Here is a 19,809-nt window from a genome sequence, read left to right as displayed (position 1 = left end):
AAATCATACTAAGTCCATACTCTACTTCATATTATTTAGTAATTATATCATACCTACACCAACATGTCCCCACAAGAATGTTTTTAAATGTATAAAATAAAATTACGAAGGGAATCAGTTACATGTATTGAAATATAGTTACTAAAAAAACACATAATACTATATATATATGTGCTTTTTTTTTAAGATTTATTTTGTTTGTTTATTCCCCCTTCCCCCTTGCCGCTTACACTCACTGTCTGCTCTCTGTGTCCATTCGCTGCACATTCTTCTGTGTCTGCTTGTCTTCTCTTCTTGTCTTCTCTTTAGGAGGCACCAGGAACTGATTCTGGGACCTCTGACGTGGGAGAGAGGCACTCAATCGCTTGAGCCACCTCAGCTCCCTGGTTTGTTGTGTCTCTTATTGTCTGTCTTCTGTGTCTCTTTTTTGTTGCGTCAGCTTGCTGCGAGGGCCAGCTTGCCTTCCCCAGGAGGCCCCGGGAACCGAACCAGGGACCTACCATATGGTAGACGGGGAGTGCAATCGCTTGAGCCACATCTGCTTCCCTGTGCTTCTTTCTTAACACATTAAATAATAATCCAATACATAAAAAATACAGGAAAGTTAAAATTGAATTTTAATTTTAAAGACATGTCAATGTGCAGACTATTGTTTATTTTGAATAAAAACATAAAACTGTGGTGTAGTATTTGACAAGGCAACACATATCATGTTGATGAGCTGATTTTTTTCAATTCAAGCTCATGGACCCCCTGAAATCTAAGGGGTCCGTGGACCCCTGGTTAAGAACCCTGGTCTAGGGTCTCCTTCCACAAGGATGAAATGTCTTTGAAGTCTACTGTTTATCCTTAAAATTCTTACAAAATTCGCCTTCTACTTTGTAGTGTATATGGTTTATTTTAATAGAAAAGGAATGTTTGAGATTGTTTACCATCAAATGACACTCCAAGAGGGTGGGCCATGTTTTTCACTGACTTTGTTTACTCTTTCACAGGGCTGTATTCCCCCACCAGGGTATGCATACCCCATTTTAAGAAGCATATAGTGAGAAGTAGATTAGATGTGGAGTCAGAAGACTGGGTTTGACTTAAGGCACTGATATTTATTAGCTCTTTGGCATTGAACAAGTCAGTTGATCTCCCTGTATTTAGAGACTTTAAAAAAATATATCTGTACCTGCATTGAGAGACTGAATATATCACACTCCTATTTGACTATGTGTAGTGCCCGGTACCTCATAAATGGACATGATTATTAAACAATAAACTTTTCCTCCATTTTAGCTAAGTATGTAGATTCAAAACTTCGTGCAGGCAACAAAGAAGCTACAGATGAAGAACTTGAAAAAATGTTGGATAAAATTATGATCATATTTAGATTTATCTATGGTAAGTATTTGTTACTATTTTAATCTTCTTAAAATAAAGCACTCAAGAGAAACTAGCAAGTATTTCAACCTGGAGAGAGTATTTCTTGGGGGGTTAGAGATTTTAAATTGTATTTTATTCCTTTCACTAAATATATTGGGGATATATGAAGAGAGGAATGTTACTTAATTGCCTTGTGCTTTGACTTTTATACTATAAATGGTCTTGATTTTAACTACTTGATTTAATCTCTAGAGTACTGGCACAAAAGCTACCAGTCAACTAAAGTTTTCCTGAAGAAAAATTAATGCAGCCTTAATTCTTTACAATAAAAGAACTCTTAAAATGCTTGGTACAAAAGTCTTCCTCTAGGGAAGTGGATGTGGCTTGGGCAGTTGAGCACCTGCTTCTCACATGGGAGGTCCTGGGTTCGGTTCCTGGTGCCTCCTAAAAAACATACAACAAGCAAAACAAATGAAAAATCCAACTTAGGGTAACCGATATGGCTCAGTGGTTGAGTGCTGGCTTCTCAAATATGAGGTCCTGGGTCCAATCCCCCAGTACCCCAAAAAAACAAAAAAAAGTCTACCTTTAATATTTCTTGTGTATAAGAACTTAGATAATATGTACAATGTAAAATAACTTGGAGTCATGTGGAGTAATGGTGTGGTTTGTTACATACTTTAAAGTAATTTTGCCAGTACTCTTTAATGGAATATTGAGTGTTGTGTTTTATTATTTAACATAGGCAAGGATGTTTTTGAGGCCTTCTATAAGAAAGATTTAGCCAAGCGCTTGTTAGTTGGGAAGAGTGCATCTGTAGATGCTGAAAAATCAATGCTGTCCAAACTTAAGCATGGTATGTTTCCCATTCTTTCTGTTCCTTTTCTTCTTAGATTTCTGAGGGAAAATGTTAGCTTAATTTTTACTCTCAGTTGATTACCTCTTTTGCCATCATTGTATGTTTGTATGATGAAAACTTAAATTGAGCAAACTCATGAAGTTTCTAACCTATTATCATATCCAGAGCTGTTGTGCTTTTGAAATAAAGTATTGTCTTTGTTTTTATTATTTGTATAAAAATTTCCCATTTATCTTAGGCCTAAATAATAGATAAGGTTACTACAGGATTAGAATTTGACTCTGAATTAGTGGGGCATACACTTTGGGGTAAGGATTTCTTTTTATTATAAATAGTACAGATCATATTTCATGCTACAGTACGTTTTATGTTTTCAATTTAAAATTCTTTGTTTTTACTACTTTAAAATATTATAAATGTACAAACATCTTTAATAGAATGTGGAGCTGCTTTCACAAGCAAACTTGAAGGAATGTTTAAAGACATGGAACTTTCTAAAGACATCATGATTCAGTTCAAACAGGTAAAAGTGAGTTAAACTCTTACTTAATTCCTTGAACTTAAATATATTGTCTACTCGCTGTGGTTTGTACTGAAGAGGATAAATAGAAACACGTGTTTTCGTAAATACTTCATAGCAACTTAAATGATATTCACAGTAGAGAAAAAAATGACCAGTGGAATGTAAGTATATTTGATCTACTTCAGGATGTATGCTGAACTGAAGTCAGCTTAAGAAAGTTGTAGCCAGGTAGTGGGAACGGGAATTTCCTCAGCATCTAATCACTATTGGTGAATTGCATGTTTAATGATGGCAATGGGGAAGGAGAAGAGGTGGTGGTAAAGTGGTTGTATAAGGCCTTTGCGGGTATGGGGAATGAAAAACTAGATTCCAGTTTTCAAGATAAAGGTAGAAGTTTTGAAATATTTAAGAACATAGGTAATAGTTGTACCAAATTGGATTTTCCTCTTTTGGTGTTCTAGTAGTGACTTATCTTATTGAGGTGGAAAATGAGAGTGAAAAACAGAAGAAAAAGATCAGGGTTGGTAGGATCATGGGTCCTGTATTAGCTAAGGAATCGGGTTTATTTGCTTTGCCCTTTCCACCCTCTTCTTCCTTCCCTGCTTCAGATCACAAACGGGCAGTGGAGCAAGTGAAAAACCAGAGACTCGGGCTGGCTGGTGGGGTGAGGATTGGGGTTTGCTGTGAGGTGTTCCAAGCCATAGGGTTCTCCACAGGAGGGGACTTAGGGCAAAAGAATGGAGAAGAAATCCTTTAAGAGCCCAGTTACATATGAGAAATTAAGTTGGTAACATGTATAATGAAGTCATATGATCCTTGGTTTAGCTGAAATTTGGTACCATTGTAACAAACTGTTAACCCATATACCTTTCTATTGCATTTAATGTAGGCTCCATTTATGGTCCTCTTAATAGCTGCCTTTTATTTTAAGGGTGGTCAGTATTCATATGTAATTTTTATAATGGGGAACTTCTTAAATGGGTCATTATTATGATATAAAATGCATGTGATTTTATTAGATCTTACTTTGTGTGTTGTTGTTCTTTCTTTTAGTATATGCAGAACCAGAATGTACCTGGGAATATTGAATTAACTGTGAATATCCTGACAATGGGTTATTGGCCAACATATGTGCCTATGGAAGTTCATTTACCACCGGAGGTAAGAGTTACTGTTTAGGACTTGTTACAGGCATGGGAGTACATGACACTTCTATTGTGCCTGTCATTTAAAAATAGATAACTTTGAAATATTTGTGTCAGTAAACATGTCAACACCAAATGCTAACTGTTTTAATATTTTACTCTTGTACTTAAGAGTTCCATGTCTAGTGTAGAGCATAGCTAATGGTGCCAAGTTTGTGGTTTTAGGGCCAATTTCCCTGACTTTTTTTTTTTTTAAAGATTTATTTTTATTTATTTAATTCCCCTCCCCTCCCCCGGTTGTCTGTTTTCTGTGTCTTTTTGCTGCGTCTTGTTTCTTTGTCCGCTTCTGTTGTCATCAGCGGCACGGGAAGTGTGGGCGGTGCCATTCCTCGGCAGGCTGCTCCCTCCTTCACGCTGGGCGGCTCTCCTTATGGGTGCACTCCTTGCGCGTGGGGCTCCCCTACGTGGGGGACACCCCTGTGTAGCACGGCACTCCTTGCGCACATCAGCACTGCGCATGGGCCAGCTCCACACGGGTCAAGGAGGCCCAGGGTTTGAACTGTGGAACTCCCATGTGGTAGACGGACGCCCTAACCACTGGGCCAAAGTCCGTTTCCCTTCCCTGACTTTTTTTCATTTCCCCAGATTGCATCACTCTGCCTATGAGTCATCTGGGAGTAGGATTGTTGAGTGATGAGTGATTAAGGAAGTCCATCTTAATTCCTAGAAAATGTCTAAGTCAGGACTGAAGCATAGAAAAGAGGTTAAGGCTAGAGATAGATACTGAGAGTCTTCCATGGAGATGATCACAGAAGCCCCAGATATAAGTGAACGTATTGAGGGAAAATAAAAAGAAAAGGAAGAAAAAAGGGCTGAAGTTTTCCAGAACTTTGAAAAAGAGTCATGTTTAGCAAGTGGTGGGAAGAAGAATTGGTGACAGGAACTATTGTAGAAGCAACAGTGAGATAAGGGAACCAGCATATTGCAAGAGGTGTGCATAGACAAGGTGAATGTTTCTAATGAGGGGATGGTTAAATGTTGCAGAGCAATTAAAGAATGTAACAACTGATAAATATCATTAGATTTGGTGGTTGGGTGATCATTATATCAAAGTGATCAGCAGACCTACTTGCTGTAGTCTTAAAAACTTACAGAAGTATTGCACATAAGGTTATTAAAATAGTGGTGAGTGTAAAAATTGGAATACAGAGTGTAAATAAAGCTTTATTTCATTTACTTTAGATGGTAAAACTTCAGGAGATATTCAAGACATTTTATCTAGGCAAACATAGTGGTAGGAAACTTCAGTGGCAGTCGACCCTAGGACACTGTGTGCTAAAAGCAGAATTTAAAGAGGTAAGTGGATGTTGTCAAAACTTAGTTTTTATCTTCATCTTTAATATTCATCATCCCTCTTAAGTTGAAGGTTGAAGCTGTTGTTTTATAGATTTATCCTAAATATCTGCATGATACAGTGATAGCTTGTCATAGCTCTGTGTGAGATATTCCAGTATATTTTAATAATGTGGTGCTTTCCACAGTTGATTTGGCCCTGCTGCAGAACCAAAACAAATAACCTTTTCCTCACCTGTGGATGCAGAATTTATCCACTTTGCCACTTTATGACAGGAAACATCTTTTCTTGATGCTGGGAGAGAGAATAGGGTGAAAGTTAACATGCACAGGGCCTTGTCTAATTTAAAAAAACTGCAGCTTTTCTTGACTAATCTGCATCAAACAATTTGAAAATTCATTTGAAATAGTGATTTTTTTCCTGCTCTTGAAATACCTGTAATGGCACATAGGGCTGAGTTATCAATTTTCATTATTTTGTTGTTCTGTTTTAGGCTTATATAAAAGGACCTGTAAAAAGTCCACATAGTCTTTCTCCCTATTTTAAATAGGTTCACACTTAAACCCTGCACTGAACATACCGTATTACTACTTCAGGTGGCTTTTTCTGGATAACATTAATCTGTTATCCAGAAATCTAAATCCACTTAACTTAAAAGAAACTTTTCCTATAATAGATTAGTCATTTGATTAATTTTCATGTTTTTAAAAAATGATGGCTAAACACTGCTATTTCTCCAACAGGGTAAAAAAGAACTCCAGGTCTCTCTTTTTCAAACACTGGTGCTGCTAATGTTTAATGAGGGAGAGGAGTTCAGTTTAGAAGAGATCAAGCAGGCTACCGGAATAGGTTTGTGTTGAATCAGTCGATTAGCAAGCATTATTAAGCATCCACTATGTGCACACCACTATGTTAAGAGCTCTGGGGGGATGCAAAGGAATAATCCCTTTCCTCAGTACTCTTAACATAACCATGGGAAATGGGGGAAATAACACTTGAAGCCATTGAGTACCACTAAGTACCAATCTGTGGTCCTGACTAGAACTGTTAGGAGTTCAGTGAAGCAAGAGATCATTGTGGACTGGCTCAATTGGGAAAGCCTTCATGAAGGAGATGGGACTTTAGCTGGGCCTTCAAGTTTTGGTTAGGGGGAAGGCATATGCAGCAAGGGGAAGGATTGTGAGAAAAGGTTTAGAGATACAAATGAGCACGGTGTGGGCAGGAATCATGAAGAGTTTGACTGTAGCACAGAATAGTGAAAAACAAGGTTAAAGAGGTAAGATAGATAGAGCCTGATTATGGAGAGACTTGGAAATTTGGCAAATGAAGCATACATTATAAGGTCTCAAATATGTGATATAATGGAAGTGACTTATTTGGACAGTTTACCTGGAATCATTACAGAGGGCAGCTTGAAGGATGAAGAGCTTCCAGGCCAGAAACTATTGGGATAATTCAAGCATAAAGCGTTAAGGGGCTTAGACTAGATTGAGGTCAGTGAGAATGGAGAAGAGGCATCTCTGAGGAAGCATCTACTAGATACATGGGGGATGAAAGAGAAAGAAGAGTTAAAGATGATTCCAGGGTTTCTTGCCCAAAATAGACTGTGAAAGTATGACCACTAACAGTTGGAAAGAGGATACAGTTGAGAAAGATGAGTAAAATTCTGGACATACTGGAGTTCATGATGGTAAAACAGTCAGGTAGAAGTGTCCTTTAAATGTGGGACAGGAAATAAAAGGAAATAAAAATGTGGGACAGGAAAGAAGCAAGAGGTCTTTTCTGAAGGTTTGGTCGTTATCCACATAGCGTGATAACTGAAGTCTTTAAAAGGATATCTAGGGAGAAAAAAAGCCATTGGTGGATAGGGCAAACACAAGGTCGTTGGTAATCTTGGTGGGGTAAAGTTTTAACAGGGGATAGGGGTACAAGCTAGATGAGGTTGAATGTAGTTGTTGATGTTGATGAACTAGTGACATATAACTGAACTGCTTTCTTCTTCAGAGGATGGAGAGTTAAGGAGAACACTGCAGTCATTGGCCTGTGGCAAAGCAAGAGTTCTGGCAAAAAATCCAAAGGGCAAAGATATTGAAGATGGTGATAAGTTCATTTGTAATGATGATTTCAAACACAAACTTTTCAGGATAAAGATCAATCAAATCCAGATGAAAGAAACGGTATTTCTTTTGCTTTCTCTCAGTCCTAATGCACTGGAATTACGTGTTCATAATAAATCTGTAAAGAAGATTTTATGCCCGTAACACTACCACTTCCATTATAATTTTCTATGTAAATATTTAGCTAAATATATTCTAGTATTTAATTTTTATTTGGCAGGGGCACATGATTGGGCTGATAATCAATAGTTCAATATCCTGCTTTGTTCATTTAGTATTAAATCTTTCGAATTTTTCCATGCCATTAAATATCTTCAGAAAATGGCAAATGTTTGTGTAATCTTTTATATAGCTATGATTTAGTCAATAACTATCCATTTTGGGGCAAATTTATAAGTTTTTCTTGTTATAAATTTTACAGCAAGAAACATCTTTGTACCTAAATCTTAATCTCAATGATCCATTCCTTAAGATAAATTCACAGATTTTTTTGTGTCTAAGGGTGTGAACATTTTTAGAGCCTTAATCCATAATGCCACAATGTGTTCCAGAAGAGATACATACCAATTTATATCCTGTCCAGCAGTGGATGAATACCTGTCGTACTATGCCTTCACCAGCACTAAAGATTTTTTTCTTTTAAAAATTCTTGCCAACTTACTTGGCAAAAAATCAAAATGATTTAGTTAGTATTTCTTTGATTAATAGTGAAAGTGAATTTTTATTTGTTTTTGTCATTTGAATTTGTTAGAGACTTTTATTAAGGAAACCAATGACTGCAGCATTTCATAAACCAGATGGTTTTAATTCCATCAAGGTTTAATGTAGTATTTGAGAAAATGTTTTAATGCAGTACAAAGTGCAGTATCTTGAACAAGTTCCTGCTTTTTTTCGCATATACATCAATGGCATAATACTCTCTTAAAAGATTACTGTGTCATTTTTTTTTCCAAGGGAAAGCTTTAATTTTCTTCATTCACTTTTTTAAACTTTTTATTTTGAAATAATTTCAAACACTCGAGACAGTTGCAAAAATAATACCTCCACCCACCCAGGTACACAGATCCACCAGTTTTAACATATTCTTACCGTTGCCTTATCATTCTATCTACCTATCTCTAGCAAGCTACCTGTCTGTCTATTTATGCTATTAGATACAATCTATTTTCTGGACACTTAAAAGCAGGTTGCATACATCATACTCCTTGAACACATTATGTGTTCATGTACATTTCCTATGAACAAGGATATTCATTTAAATAATTACCCTAAGTACAATTACCAAGTTCAAGAAACTTAACATTGATAAGAAATCATCCATGAAACATTCCAATTTTGCTTCTGTCCCAATAATGTCCTTTTGAATCATTTATCCATTTTGTGGAAACATATCTACAACATAAATCTTCCCAACCCAATACCCTCCTAAGCATATCACTCAGTGGGATTAATCACATTCAGTTTTGTAGTACCCTCTCCACCATCCATTACTAGAACTTTCCCTTCACCCCAAACAGAAACTCTGTACTCATTTTGCATTAACTCCCATTGCCCCTGCCCCTCACACCTGGAAACCTGTACTCCACTTTCTGTCTCTGAGTTTGCATGTTCTCTGATATTTTCTTTGCGGTTAGCATGGAGCTCAAATTTAACATCCTAAATACACAACAATCTCATTTGTTTGATACCAACTTTACTTCAATAGTATATATAAACTATGTTCCTATACCCCTCCCTCCCCCACCTGTATGTAGTTTTTGTCACAAATTACGTATTTATACATTGTGAGCCCCAAACCACTAATTTATTGTTACATTTTATGCCTTTTAGATCTGATAGGAAGTAAATAGTAGAGTTATAAATCAAAAACTAGTTTTATGGCAGTTATATTTACTCATGTCATTATTGTTACTAGAGATTTTTATTTGTTCATTTGGCTTTAATCAGTTGGCTAATGTCCTTTCCTTTCAACCTGCAGAATTCCCTTTATAGTTTCTTATAGGGTAGTCAAGTAATGACAGAGTTATCACTCTTTTGTTTATCTGGGAATATTTTAATCTCCCTCATTTTTGAAAGATGGAATTCTTACACGGCAGTTTTTTTTGCTTTCAGCACTGTAAATGTGCCTTCCCACTGCCTTCTTGCCTCCATGTTTTTCAGTGTAAAATCAGCACTTACTCTTATTGAGGCTCATGTGTATGTTACCTTTTGGTTTTCAAAATTCTTTTTATCTGTGGCAATTAGAAATTCTGATTATGACATGGTATGGTGTGGTGTGGTGTGGGTCTGTTTGGGTTTATTCAGTTTGGAGTTTGTTAAGTGTCTTAGATGTATATATTCATGTCTTTCATTAAATTTGGGAAGTTTTTAGCTATTATTTCTTTGAATATTCTCTCTGCCCCTTTCTTCTTCTGGGATTCCCACAATGCATATATTGGATATGCCCTTATTTTTATAACATTTATATTGTACCAAAGGGAAACTGGCTGAAAAAAGCCCAAACTTTTCTTTTAATTTAGTTGTTTTAAGATATATTTTTTATTTTTAAAAGATACATAGATCACACAGAATGTTACATTAAAAAATATAGGAGATTCCCATATGCCCCACTTCCCTCACCCCCCACTTTTCCCATATCAAATACCTTCTTTCATTAGTGTGGTACATTCATTGCATTTGATGAATACATTTTGGAGCATTGCTATACAGCATGGATTATAGTTTACATTGTAGTTTACATGCTCTCCAGTCGATTCAGTGGGTTATGACAGGATATATAATGTCCTGCATCTGTCCCTGCGGTATTATTCAGGACAATTCCAAGTCCTGAAAATGCCCCCATATCACACCTCATTTTCCCTCTCCCTGCCTTCAGCAACTCCAGTGGTCACTGTCTGCACATCAATGATATAATTTCTTCCATTGCTAGTCACAATAATTCTGTAGTAGAATACCAGTAAGTCCACTCTAGTCCATATTTTATTCCCCAGTCCTGAGGACCTTGGGATGGTGATGCCCACGCCACCTCTCAATTGAGAGGGGGCTTCGATCCCACAAGGCTGATGAAAGGGACTCTGCTGCCCACAGTTGTAGACTCAGTTCCTTAGGGTGGTGGTTGTCCATCCTTATCTCCCTTTCAGCTGACCTGGGTAAGTCCAACGAACTGTAGAGTAGGTGCTGCAACTCTGCTGAGGCTCAGGCCCAGCTGCCATATGGACAGCCCAGAGATTCAAGTCTTCTGTGCATACACCAACCCCAGCACCAACCACAAGTTCAATAAAAGGGACAGAAGAGGCTTGTGTAGGGAAGACACATCTGAGTCTGTCCCACTCAGGAGCTTAATTTCGTTTTAATTAACATTTTTACTTTAACATTAAGTTTGATAAACTGACTGTTAAACCCCTAAATATCTGTTAAGTCTTGATTGAATGTAAACACTAACAGTATGCATTCTAATCTTTATTTACAAAACTAAAATAAGTTTTCAGAAAGAGTTTGGCTCTAACTAGTTAGTACCATAACTTTGAGTTGGAGGTCAGAGTCAGTCACTTTATAGATCAGCTAATCTCACACAGAAATCTGGTCAAAGACCCCTTGTGACTGACCCACACATTTAGAAGATTTTGAGGCCAGAGTAAAAGAAAATGATAAATTCCTCACTAACCATCTCTACTTCTAGAAAAGCAATTCAAAGATTGTTTTCCTGTTAATTAATATTAGCATCATCTTCAGTGTTAAGGCACAGTATAATTAGACCAGAAAGGAGTTATATTTGTAGTGTGTTTTTCCTGTCATTTGTCTGTATTTTGTAATATCCTATTTAGAGAATTCAGTATTTCAATGTGAACAGTTTCATGTCCTTAAAATGTAAAATTTGTCTAATCAAGTTTACAGTTTAGGTACAATTTTTAACTTTAAAGCTTTTTTTTTAGGTGGAGGAACAAGCAAGCACTACAGAAAGAGTATTTCAAGACAGACAGTATCAAATTGATGCTGCAATTGTTCGGATTATGAAGATGAGAAAGACACTTAGCCACAATCTCCTTGTTTCAGAAGTGTACAACCAGTTGAAGTTTCCAGTAAAGGTAGATACTTCTGTGTTTTCATATTGAGCATATTATAAATAAAAGAGAATATATTGGATTTTCGGATATAAAGCTTCCAAATACAGATTAAGGCCTCAGTTGTATCTCAGCCATTTGGCTAAGATCAAGTGTAGGTTAAGCCTCAAGACCAATTGAAGGGACAAAAGTTGTAATTTCCCATGCTTATACATAGGATTCCAAAGGAAATTTTGCGTACGTGGATAGCTGTGACAAAAGGGGAAAGTAATTTATATTTATTAAAGCTCTTACGTACTTGAAAGTCTAGCTGCCAAAATGAGTCTTTAAATTTTTTTAAGCTAATTTTTTAAACTTTTTTTTTCTCATTGAAATGTCATAGTTTTTGAAAGATTTGCTTATCTTAGGTCAACTTAAGTTCTTCTCTGAATTGTATACTTATATCTAGCCATCATCAAGCATCTTTTTAAAAAGTTAGCAATAACAGGACAGTAATAGTTCTAATATAAAAGAAATTAATTTTTTTAAAAATTGTAATTTTTATATTCCACCTCTAGTAACCAGATTTAATAATCTCTAAGGATTATTGGTTTAGTTTTTTAATTTCAATGGACACCGTAATTCTTTCTAGGTAATCAATTTCTTCACATTTAATTGACATAAATTACCACAGAGAACAAGATCACTAGGAAGCCCACAATATTTTAAAATAGGGCCCCTTAGAGTTTAGTAAGCCAAGGTTCTGGAAAGAAATGACCAAAAAATGTGAAAATACAATCATTGGGGGACATCTCTAACGAAGGTGTCCCTATACCACATACTTCCAAACTTAGTGCAATGGATAATGCATTCAAGGAAAAGGATTCTGGGTTTCAGATTCTGAGTTTCAAAAGTGCTCCCCACAGTGGAGCCTGGCAAGATAGGATGACCCTCATGTTAGAATCTGCTGGCCCATGGAAATTCAGCAGCATAATGGTGCTCAGCATTCTTCATGGAGCATCCTTCACAGCAGGGTTCCCAGTGGGTGCAGGCCATACAATACTGCCAACAGGTTACTTGGAACCCAGAATGGTGGCATGGAGCAGGGACTTTTTTGAAAAATAATCTGTAGAAAAGGAAATGCTGAAAATGCAGACAAGAATGTGAGAGAAAATAAACACATCCTAGATAAAGTAAAAAAAAAATTAGCAATAGTTCTAATAATCTGAAATTGGTCATTAAATAGATATGTTCCAATGTAAATGCCCACTAATAAAGAGACTTAGGTAATAACAGTGTTTTACCGACTTGTTTCCCAGGTTTTAGAAGATTCCCAAACTCTTGTAATCATAAATACTTCTTAAAGTTTGGATAGACTCCTGGCTATCAGGGCTCTTACTGTAGCTTTGGACTTAGGTTTATTACTTTGCCTTAATGAGATTTACTCTTCTTTTGTAAAATGGAGATAATAATACTTATCTCATGGGGTTTTTCTGAGACTCAGATGAGATAATGCATGTAAAAAACTTAGCATTGGACCTGGCATATAGTAAGCGCTCAACAGCTATTATTTATATAAGGTATACTTTCTCTTTTCTCCAAACGTAATACTCCCTTCTCATTACCACACTCTCTCCCTCTTGCTCTGCCTAACTACCATTTCAGCTCTAGCCAGAGAGCTTTAAAACTAAGGAAGTTAGGGGATCACTGTAATAAATATTATGCTGATAGTCTAGGTCTTCTACCATAATTCAGATAAAGTCATTTGATTTTCAAACCTTGGGATTACTGGTAAAATTGTTGCTGAAATTTTGGTTGTCTTGTCAGACTGCATTCCCGCTATTCCCCTCTTATCAGTTGGCTATTTTACATATTCTAAAAAATTCTGAATTGGCAAGAGAGATTGTATTCTTTTTATAGGCTAGATGCAAAAGATGTGTTGTAGAATCCTGACATTCAAGAGCTAAGAATGCAATCATGAAGTCAAACTACGAGCTCTCCCCATGCTCTTTAAAGCCCAAGTAGGATACAGAAATTGAAATCGCTTATAGTAGGTAACAGTTATAGTTAGGTAAAGCTGAAATATGAGGTTCTGAATTTATGGGTCATAGTTCACTTTATCAGACCATTTGTAGTAGTAGTTCTTTTATTTATTTTATATATTTTTTATTTTTTAAAGATACTTAGACTACATAAAATGTTACGTGAAAAAATATAAGGCATTCTTATATGCAAGTAGTAGGTCTTTTAAATAGTCATTTCCCAGTACAGTTTTTTTTTAACAAATCAATTTCATTGATACATATTAATAAAGCATAAGTCCATCCAAAGTGTACAATCAGTGGTATTTGGCATAATCACATAGTGTGCATTCATCACTTCAATCATTATTATGGCATTTTCATTATTTTTAATAATAATAAAAACCAAAAAACAGACAAAAAAATTCATCATCTCTCAATCTGTTTTCCCCAATACAGTTTTTAATTTATAGACTTGCAACCTAACTTGTAGAACTAGCTTTTTGCCCAAAGTAAAGTTCTACTTAACTCAAACTATCTTGACAAAACTAAATAGCATTGTTTTCTTAAATTATAATGTGTTCCTCCTGTGGAATTAGGATAATTTGGTCTTTTTTTATTTAACTGTGCAGAGGACAACTTGCTCTAGAAGATCTCTTTAAAACAGAAAACTAATAGAAAATATGACGAGTGTGATCTAGTTTATGTATAGTATATAGTATAAAAGTCTTTGTTAACTTGGTTTGTTTTCTTTACACTTTTCTCTAAAAATTAAGGAGATTTAATATATTTACTATGGGAGGAAAAATACACCAAATGTGAGATACGTACTATAGTTAGTAGTAATACTTTGATGATGCTTTTTCATAATTTGTTACAAATGTTTCTCAATAATAGTGGTCGGGTGAGGTGTGGGAGCCCTGCGTGATGTTACACATGTTTATTTTGCAAGTTCACAACTTTCACTGTACACTTATTGTTTATGTATGCTCATGTATGAGTGAGTAAACTTCAATAATTTTTTTTAATGAAAAAAGTATACATTAGGATGTGAGGGAGTGAAATCACAGGAAAAAAAACAGCATGAACAAAGATATGGAGGCAAAATGTACAAGGGAATTTTAGGAGGTCACTAAATCCATGCACTTGGGTGTTAGAAGAACAGAGGAAAAAAGTACAAAAAACTATAATATGGTTTCTGATGTATAACATTTTACATTTAATTGTTAAGCGAGCCAAAGTTACCTGGAAAATGTTCAATGAGTCAAAACTTGGTTTTTTATGTGCGGTTGGTAAATGGACTTGAACCAATGATTATGAGCTTTGCACTGAACATTGCCTTCTCTTACAGCCTGCTGATCTTAAGAAGAGAATAGAATCCTTAATTGACCGGGACTACATGGAAAGAGATAAAGAAAATCCAAACCAGTACAACTATATTGCATAAAATGTTGGCCTTGGAGCATTTGGTGTCATATGCAGTAGCCAGTGGATAAACTAACCTGTTGATCCTGTATTATTTGACTACTTTTATACTACCGATGACCAAATGAAGCAGTGTAATGGAAATAGTTGAGTGGACCTTTACAGTGGTTAACATGCCCATTTAAAGAGTAATACTTACCTTTAAGAAGAATGTTGTTGAACTCTTTGCATGTTACTTAGTATGATGTGGAGAAACTCTTTAAGAAAGTACCTGGTCTTCATGATTCCTCTTTGGAACTGAGGAAGAGGTCCCTATGGCTGTTAAAAAAGGGGGGTGGGTGGGAGGATTCTTCTACACCATTAACTATGAAGCAAAAGAGTAATTTGCCTAAAATGTCATTTAAAGATACTTAAACTGCATGCAAATTTTATTTACTGTACAGAGTTCTGGATGTATTTATCAAATAGAAAAACCACCCTTGGACTTGGTTGTTCAACTGTTTTGTGATTTTCCCTTGAAAAATAAGTTGTCATAGCTATTGATATTTTACTAGTTAATGTTCTGTTACACGGAAAGGGAAGTTGTTTTTTTAAAAACCTTATTTGGAAGCAAGTTTTCAAGTAGGAGGGCATTTCCTTATATGATATCTTGTAAATACACATCCTAAAATTTTCCATGGGTGTGGGATGTGTATATATGGCTTAGCCCTGAGTTTACTGTGCTGGTTAACAGGTACTTTTAAGAATAGCTGAAATGGAAAATTGCTGATCATTTATTCTAGAGGAACATCATAGGGGGAGACAGATCCAACTCTTTCTTCATGTTAAAAATGAATACAATACAAAAATGCATAGAGACCAAAATTACCATATTTTGTAAATTCTTACAGGAGCAAATTCACGCATTAGTTTCCAACTTAATTTGGGCTCTTAATGTTTGAACAATTTTGTCTTTAACTCGGACCAATTGTAGTTTGTTACAGGCTTCCTAGGATTTAACATTCCTGTTCTCTGTACCAAAGTTTTTCATAAGTATCCCAACTCTCCTCTTCGTTGTCAAATGAGCCTTTTTTTTAAAAAAAAATCATCCTTATTCTAATTTCCTAAAACCCAAGATACAGAAAGTCTTCTCACCCCACATGGTCCCTAGTTGGGGAGTTCAAATTCTGTGTCATGATTTTCTTTATAAAATTGCTTGAAGTTGAGTTCTCAAATAGCCACTGGACAGCTACTTTTCTAAGGAATGGCCCAGGATTGTTCATACATAGAAAATAGCAAAAGTATTGTTCTTTAAATTGATCATTTGAATACAAGGCGTCTCTCTACCATCAGTGTTTTTGTTTGTTTTGTTTGCTTGTTTTCCCTTGAAACTTTGAAGGGAATTGATCTTGGAGGAGAAGCAGAAATTTTGGTTTTGTTTTTTTAAAAAATCTGAACTGTAATGCTTTTTGTAACATACTACCTTGCCTATGTAGAGCCATTAGGAAGAATACCTAAGCACTAACCTTTAACTGAGGAGACTTCTGACTCTCGTGTCTGCTGTTGTTTTCTTGAGTTCTCAAAGTCCTTCTGTGGGCAGCCATTTTTAAAATGTTGCCTTTTTCTTTCTAGTTGCATCTACCTGTATACTGTTGTTTAGCTTTATGTGGTATTTAGAATTACTTCCTAATTCTTTTTGAGCAGCCATTGCTCTATTTTTTCAGCTTCTCCCTCATTTCCTTACATGAACTCTTCTGGTAAGGAAAGACAGCTGTTTTGTTTGCTCTCCCTTTATATTGGACCATCTGTCTTCTAATTCATCCCTGATGGTCTCAGAAATGTGTAGACTATTATGCAAGACTCAGTAGTTTAAGCAGTTTTTAGGTAGAGTTGGTCCTGTTAGGTGGAGAATTTTTATTTTAAGGAGGTACCAGTGATTGAATGTGGGACCTTGTACATGGGAAGCATGCCTGCTTCCCAAGTGGAGACTCTTGATCCTATCTTCATTATCTTGAAAGCAGGTCCCTTCCCTGAGCCTATTGATTCTTAAAATATTTGATGCTGTTTCAGCTGAAAAATTGGCAAGACTACTAAAAAACAAGTTGAGGGGAGCTACTTAAGAAATTGAAAAGTAATTGCAAACAATATTGGATAATTGTGATTTTCAGTTGTTGTGTATCAGTTGAATTTTTGTGCTCTCTTGCCCTGTGTACATGGTGGTTCTATTTTTCTCCAATAAAACTTTTATTTAAAAAAGTTTCTGGAGAAGATCTTTAAAATTCAAATATAAGGGAATTATAAACCCACAGGATCTAAAATGTTCCTAATGATTTCTTTTAGTGAACTTGCATTTGCCTTTTTAAAAAAATTTCCCTTTGTTTTTATGGTCGTTGGGTGATAGTGAGGTAGGAATGTGGAGAGGGTATGGTAAAGGTTGAGTAAAATTCCAAGGAACCCTCAAGGTGGGTATTTATTCTTAAATGTCATATTTTAGAAAAATAAAATCAAATACAAGTAAAAATACTGCTTCACTCAAATCCTCAAAGTCAGGTAGTTTCATAAAATCAGTATGCATCTAGTCTAGATTTACGCTGAGGGAGAATAAAAGATTAAATGCTCTTGTATTTCTTATGGCACTTGATCTGCCCTTTTTGTTAATACTTTAAATTCTAGGTCACATACTCTCACAGTAAGAAGCTCCTTGAGAACCTTATATTTGTCAAACCAGAATTCATGAAGCATTCTTGAACCCTGTTCCTGAGTCTGTTGAATAGTCTTAATATGCTGTCTAGCCATACTCTTGAAATTCTTATCTTGTACTTGTGTGTACAATTCAGGAAATCACTTTATTTTACTTAGGCATTTCTGTCTAAAGGTTTTGAGCGGTTTGTTTTTTAATCTTAGTACTTATAATTATAAACTTTTTTACAGTGGCTGTTTTTTGTATGTTTTAATGACCACTCTGTTTAATGCTGTGAATGCCAGGAGTGTTATAAATGTGTTCTGTACTCTCATTTACATAAAATTGCCAAAACAGATTGTTGATTAAAAAGAAAAGAGCAGTACTAGTGGGAATTCGCATAATTATGTTTTATATAGTACCTTTGCTAATGCTTCATTAATGGTGTTTTTTCAGTTTCCTACATAAAACCTTGCTTTACATTTGAATAGTGAACAGATTGTTCACCTGGAAACACTTGGTTCAAATTTAACTCTTCAATTATTTTGCTTATTTTCCTTGCTATAAGAAAAAAAGGATTTATTTTTATTGAATGGATAAAGTTTTAGAAATATAACGACACTCGCATATTGTACTTTTATATTTTACAAGCTTAGAAGTTCTCTCTAGCTTAGTAGGAAAAAAAACTAACCTTCCTATTGTGAAACCTTTTTTATTTGATGTAGAATATAATGTGCTGGGTTGTCACATTAGAACTTGAAAGCTACAAAAACAACAGGCCCCTTTGTTAATCCTCCAATTCATATAAAACAGTTTAAAATTTATTGCGGTAAATGCACATAACATAAAACTTAACATTTAAACCATTTTGAAGTATACAATTCAGTGACATACAGTAGAGTTTTGTGCAGCCATCACCACTGTCTAGTTCCAGAATATTTTCATCACCCCATAAGGAAACCTCATACCCACTTAAGCAGTCACTCCCAATTTCCCTTTCTACCCAGCCCCTGGTAGCCACTAATCTGCTTTTGTCTCCATGGATTTACTTATTCTGGATATTTCATATAAATGGAGTCATACAATGTGAGGCCTTTTACACTCAACATGACGTCTTCAAGGTTCATCCATGTTGTAGCACATGATTTCTTTTTTTCCCCCTTTTTATAGTTAAATAAACCATTGTACAAATATACCACATTTTGTGAATCCATTCATCTGCCGATGGACATTTGTGTTTCCACTTTGAGGCTATTGTAAATAGTTTATATCAATAAACATTCTTGTGCAAATTTTTGTTAGATTACCTGCTTTTAATTCTTTGGATATATGTCAAGGAGTGGAATTGCTAGATCATATGGTAATTCTACATTTAAATTACCGAGGAACCACGAAACTCCCACAGCGGTTGCACCATTTACATTTCCACCAGCAATGTACGAGGGTTCTGATTTATCCACTTATATTCCTTTATTATTATTATTATTATACCATTCTAGTGGATGTGAAGTGGTATCTCATTGTAGTTTTGATTTGAATTTCCCTAATGACTAATGGTAGAGCATCTTTTTATGGATTTGTTGGCCATTTTTATATCTTTGGAGAAATGTCTATACAAGTCCTTTGTCCATTTTTTAATTGGGTTGTTTGTCTTTTTGTGGTTGAGCTGTAAGAGTTCTTTGTTTTAGATGCTAGACCCTTATCGTGTCATATTTAAGAAACCATTGTCAAATCAAGATTCATGGTGATTTATCTGTTTTTTTTTTCTAAAAGTTTGATAGTTTTAAGTCTCATATTTAGGTCTTTGACCCATTATGATTTAATTTTGAATATGGTATGAGTAAGGGCCCAACTTTGTTTTTTTGCATGTGAATATCCTCTTGTCCCAGCAACATTTGTTGAAGGGGCTGTTCTTTTCCATTGAGTAATCTTGGCATCCTTGTCAAAATCAACTAACCATAGATGTGTGGGTCTATTTCTATACTCTCAATTCTATTGCATTGATTTATATGTCTTTCCTTATGCCAGTAATATTGTTTTGATTACTATAGCTTTGTTTTAAGTTTTGAAGTTGGAAGTGTGAGCCCTCCATCATTGTTCTTGTTTTTCAAGACTGTTTTGGTTGTTTGAGGTCTTTTGCAACTTCATATGAATTTTAGTATCAGCTTTTCCATTTCTGCAAAATAATCCATTAGGATTATGATTGGGATTGCATTGAAACTATAGATTACTTGGGGAGTATTACTATCTTAACAATATTAAATCTTTCAATCCATGAACACAAATGACTTTCCA

General features: G+C 35.4%; 1 protein-coding gene across 5 annotated transcripts in view; it reads left to right on the top strand.

Moving 5' to 3' along the window:
- CUL4B (cullin 4B) overlaps positions 1–18,806 on the top strand; it is a 51,812-nt gene extending 33,006 nt beyond the window's left edge. For 3 of the 5 annotated variants that reach the window (XM_058292017.2, XM_058292016.2, XM_058292019.2), the window contains exons 13-21: positions 1,285–1,389; positions 2,117–2,227; positions 2,668–2,759; positions 3,807–3,914; positions 5,141–5,254; positions 5,996–6,101; positions 7,257–7,429; positions 11,302–11,454; positions 14,782–18,806. In XM_058292017.2, the coding sequence (XP_058148000.1) occupies positions 1,285–1,389; positions 2,117–2,227; positions 2,668–2,759; positions 3,807–3,914; positions 5,141–5,254; positions 5,996–6,101; positions 7,257–7,429; positions 11,302–11,454; positions 14,782–14,877 (1,058 nt within the window). In that variant the 3' untranslated portion in view covers positions 14,878–18,806. The remainder of the gene's footprint in view (positions 1–1,284; positions 1,390–2,116; positions 2,228–2,667; positions 2,760–3,806; positions 3,915–5,140; positions 5,255–5,995; positions 6,102–7,256; positions 7,430–11,301; positions 11,455–14,781) is intronic. The other 2 variants (XM_058292018.2, XM_058292020.2) reach the window with 1 other exon arrangement.
- The last annotated feature ends 1,003 nt before the right edge of the window (positions 18,807–19,809 follow it).

Source organism: Dasypus novemcinctus, chromosome X (genome assembly GCF_030445035.2).
Source record: "Dasypus novemcinctus isolate mDasNov1 chromosome X, mDasNov1.1.hap2, whole genome shotgun sequence".
In the NCBI taxonomy this organism is placed as follows: domain Eukaryota; kingdom Metazoa; phylum Chordata; class Mammalia; order Cingulata; family Dasypodidae; genus Dasypus; species Dasypus novemcinctus.
This window is presented reverse-complemented; position numbering and strand designations above follow the sequence as displayed.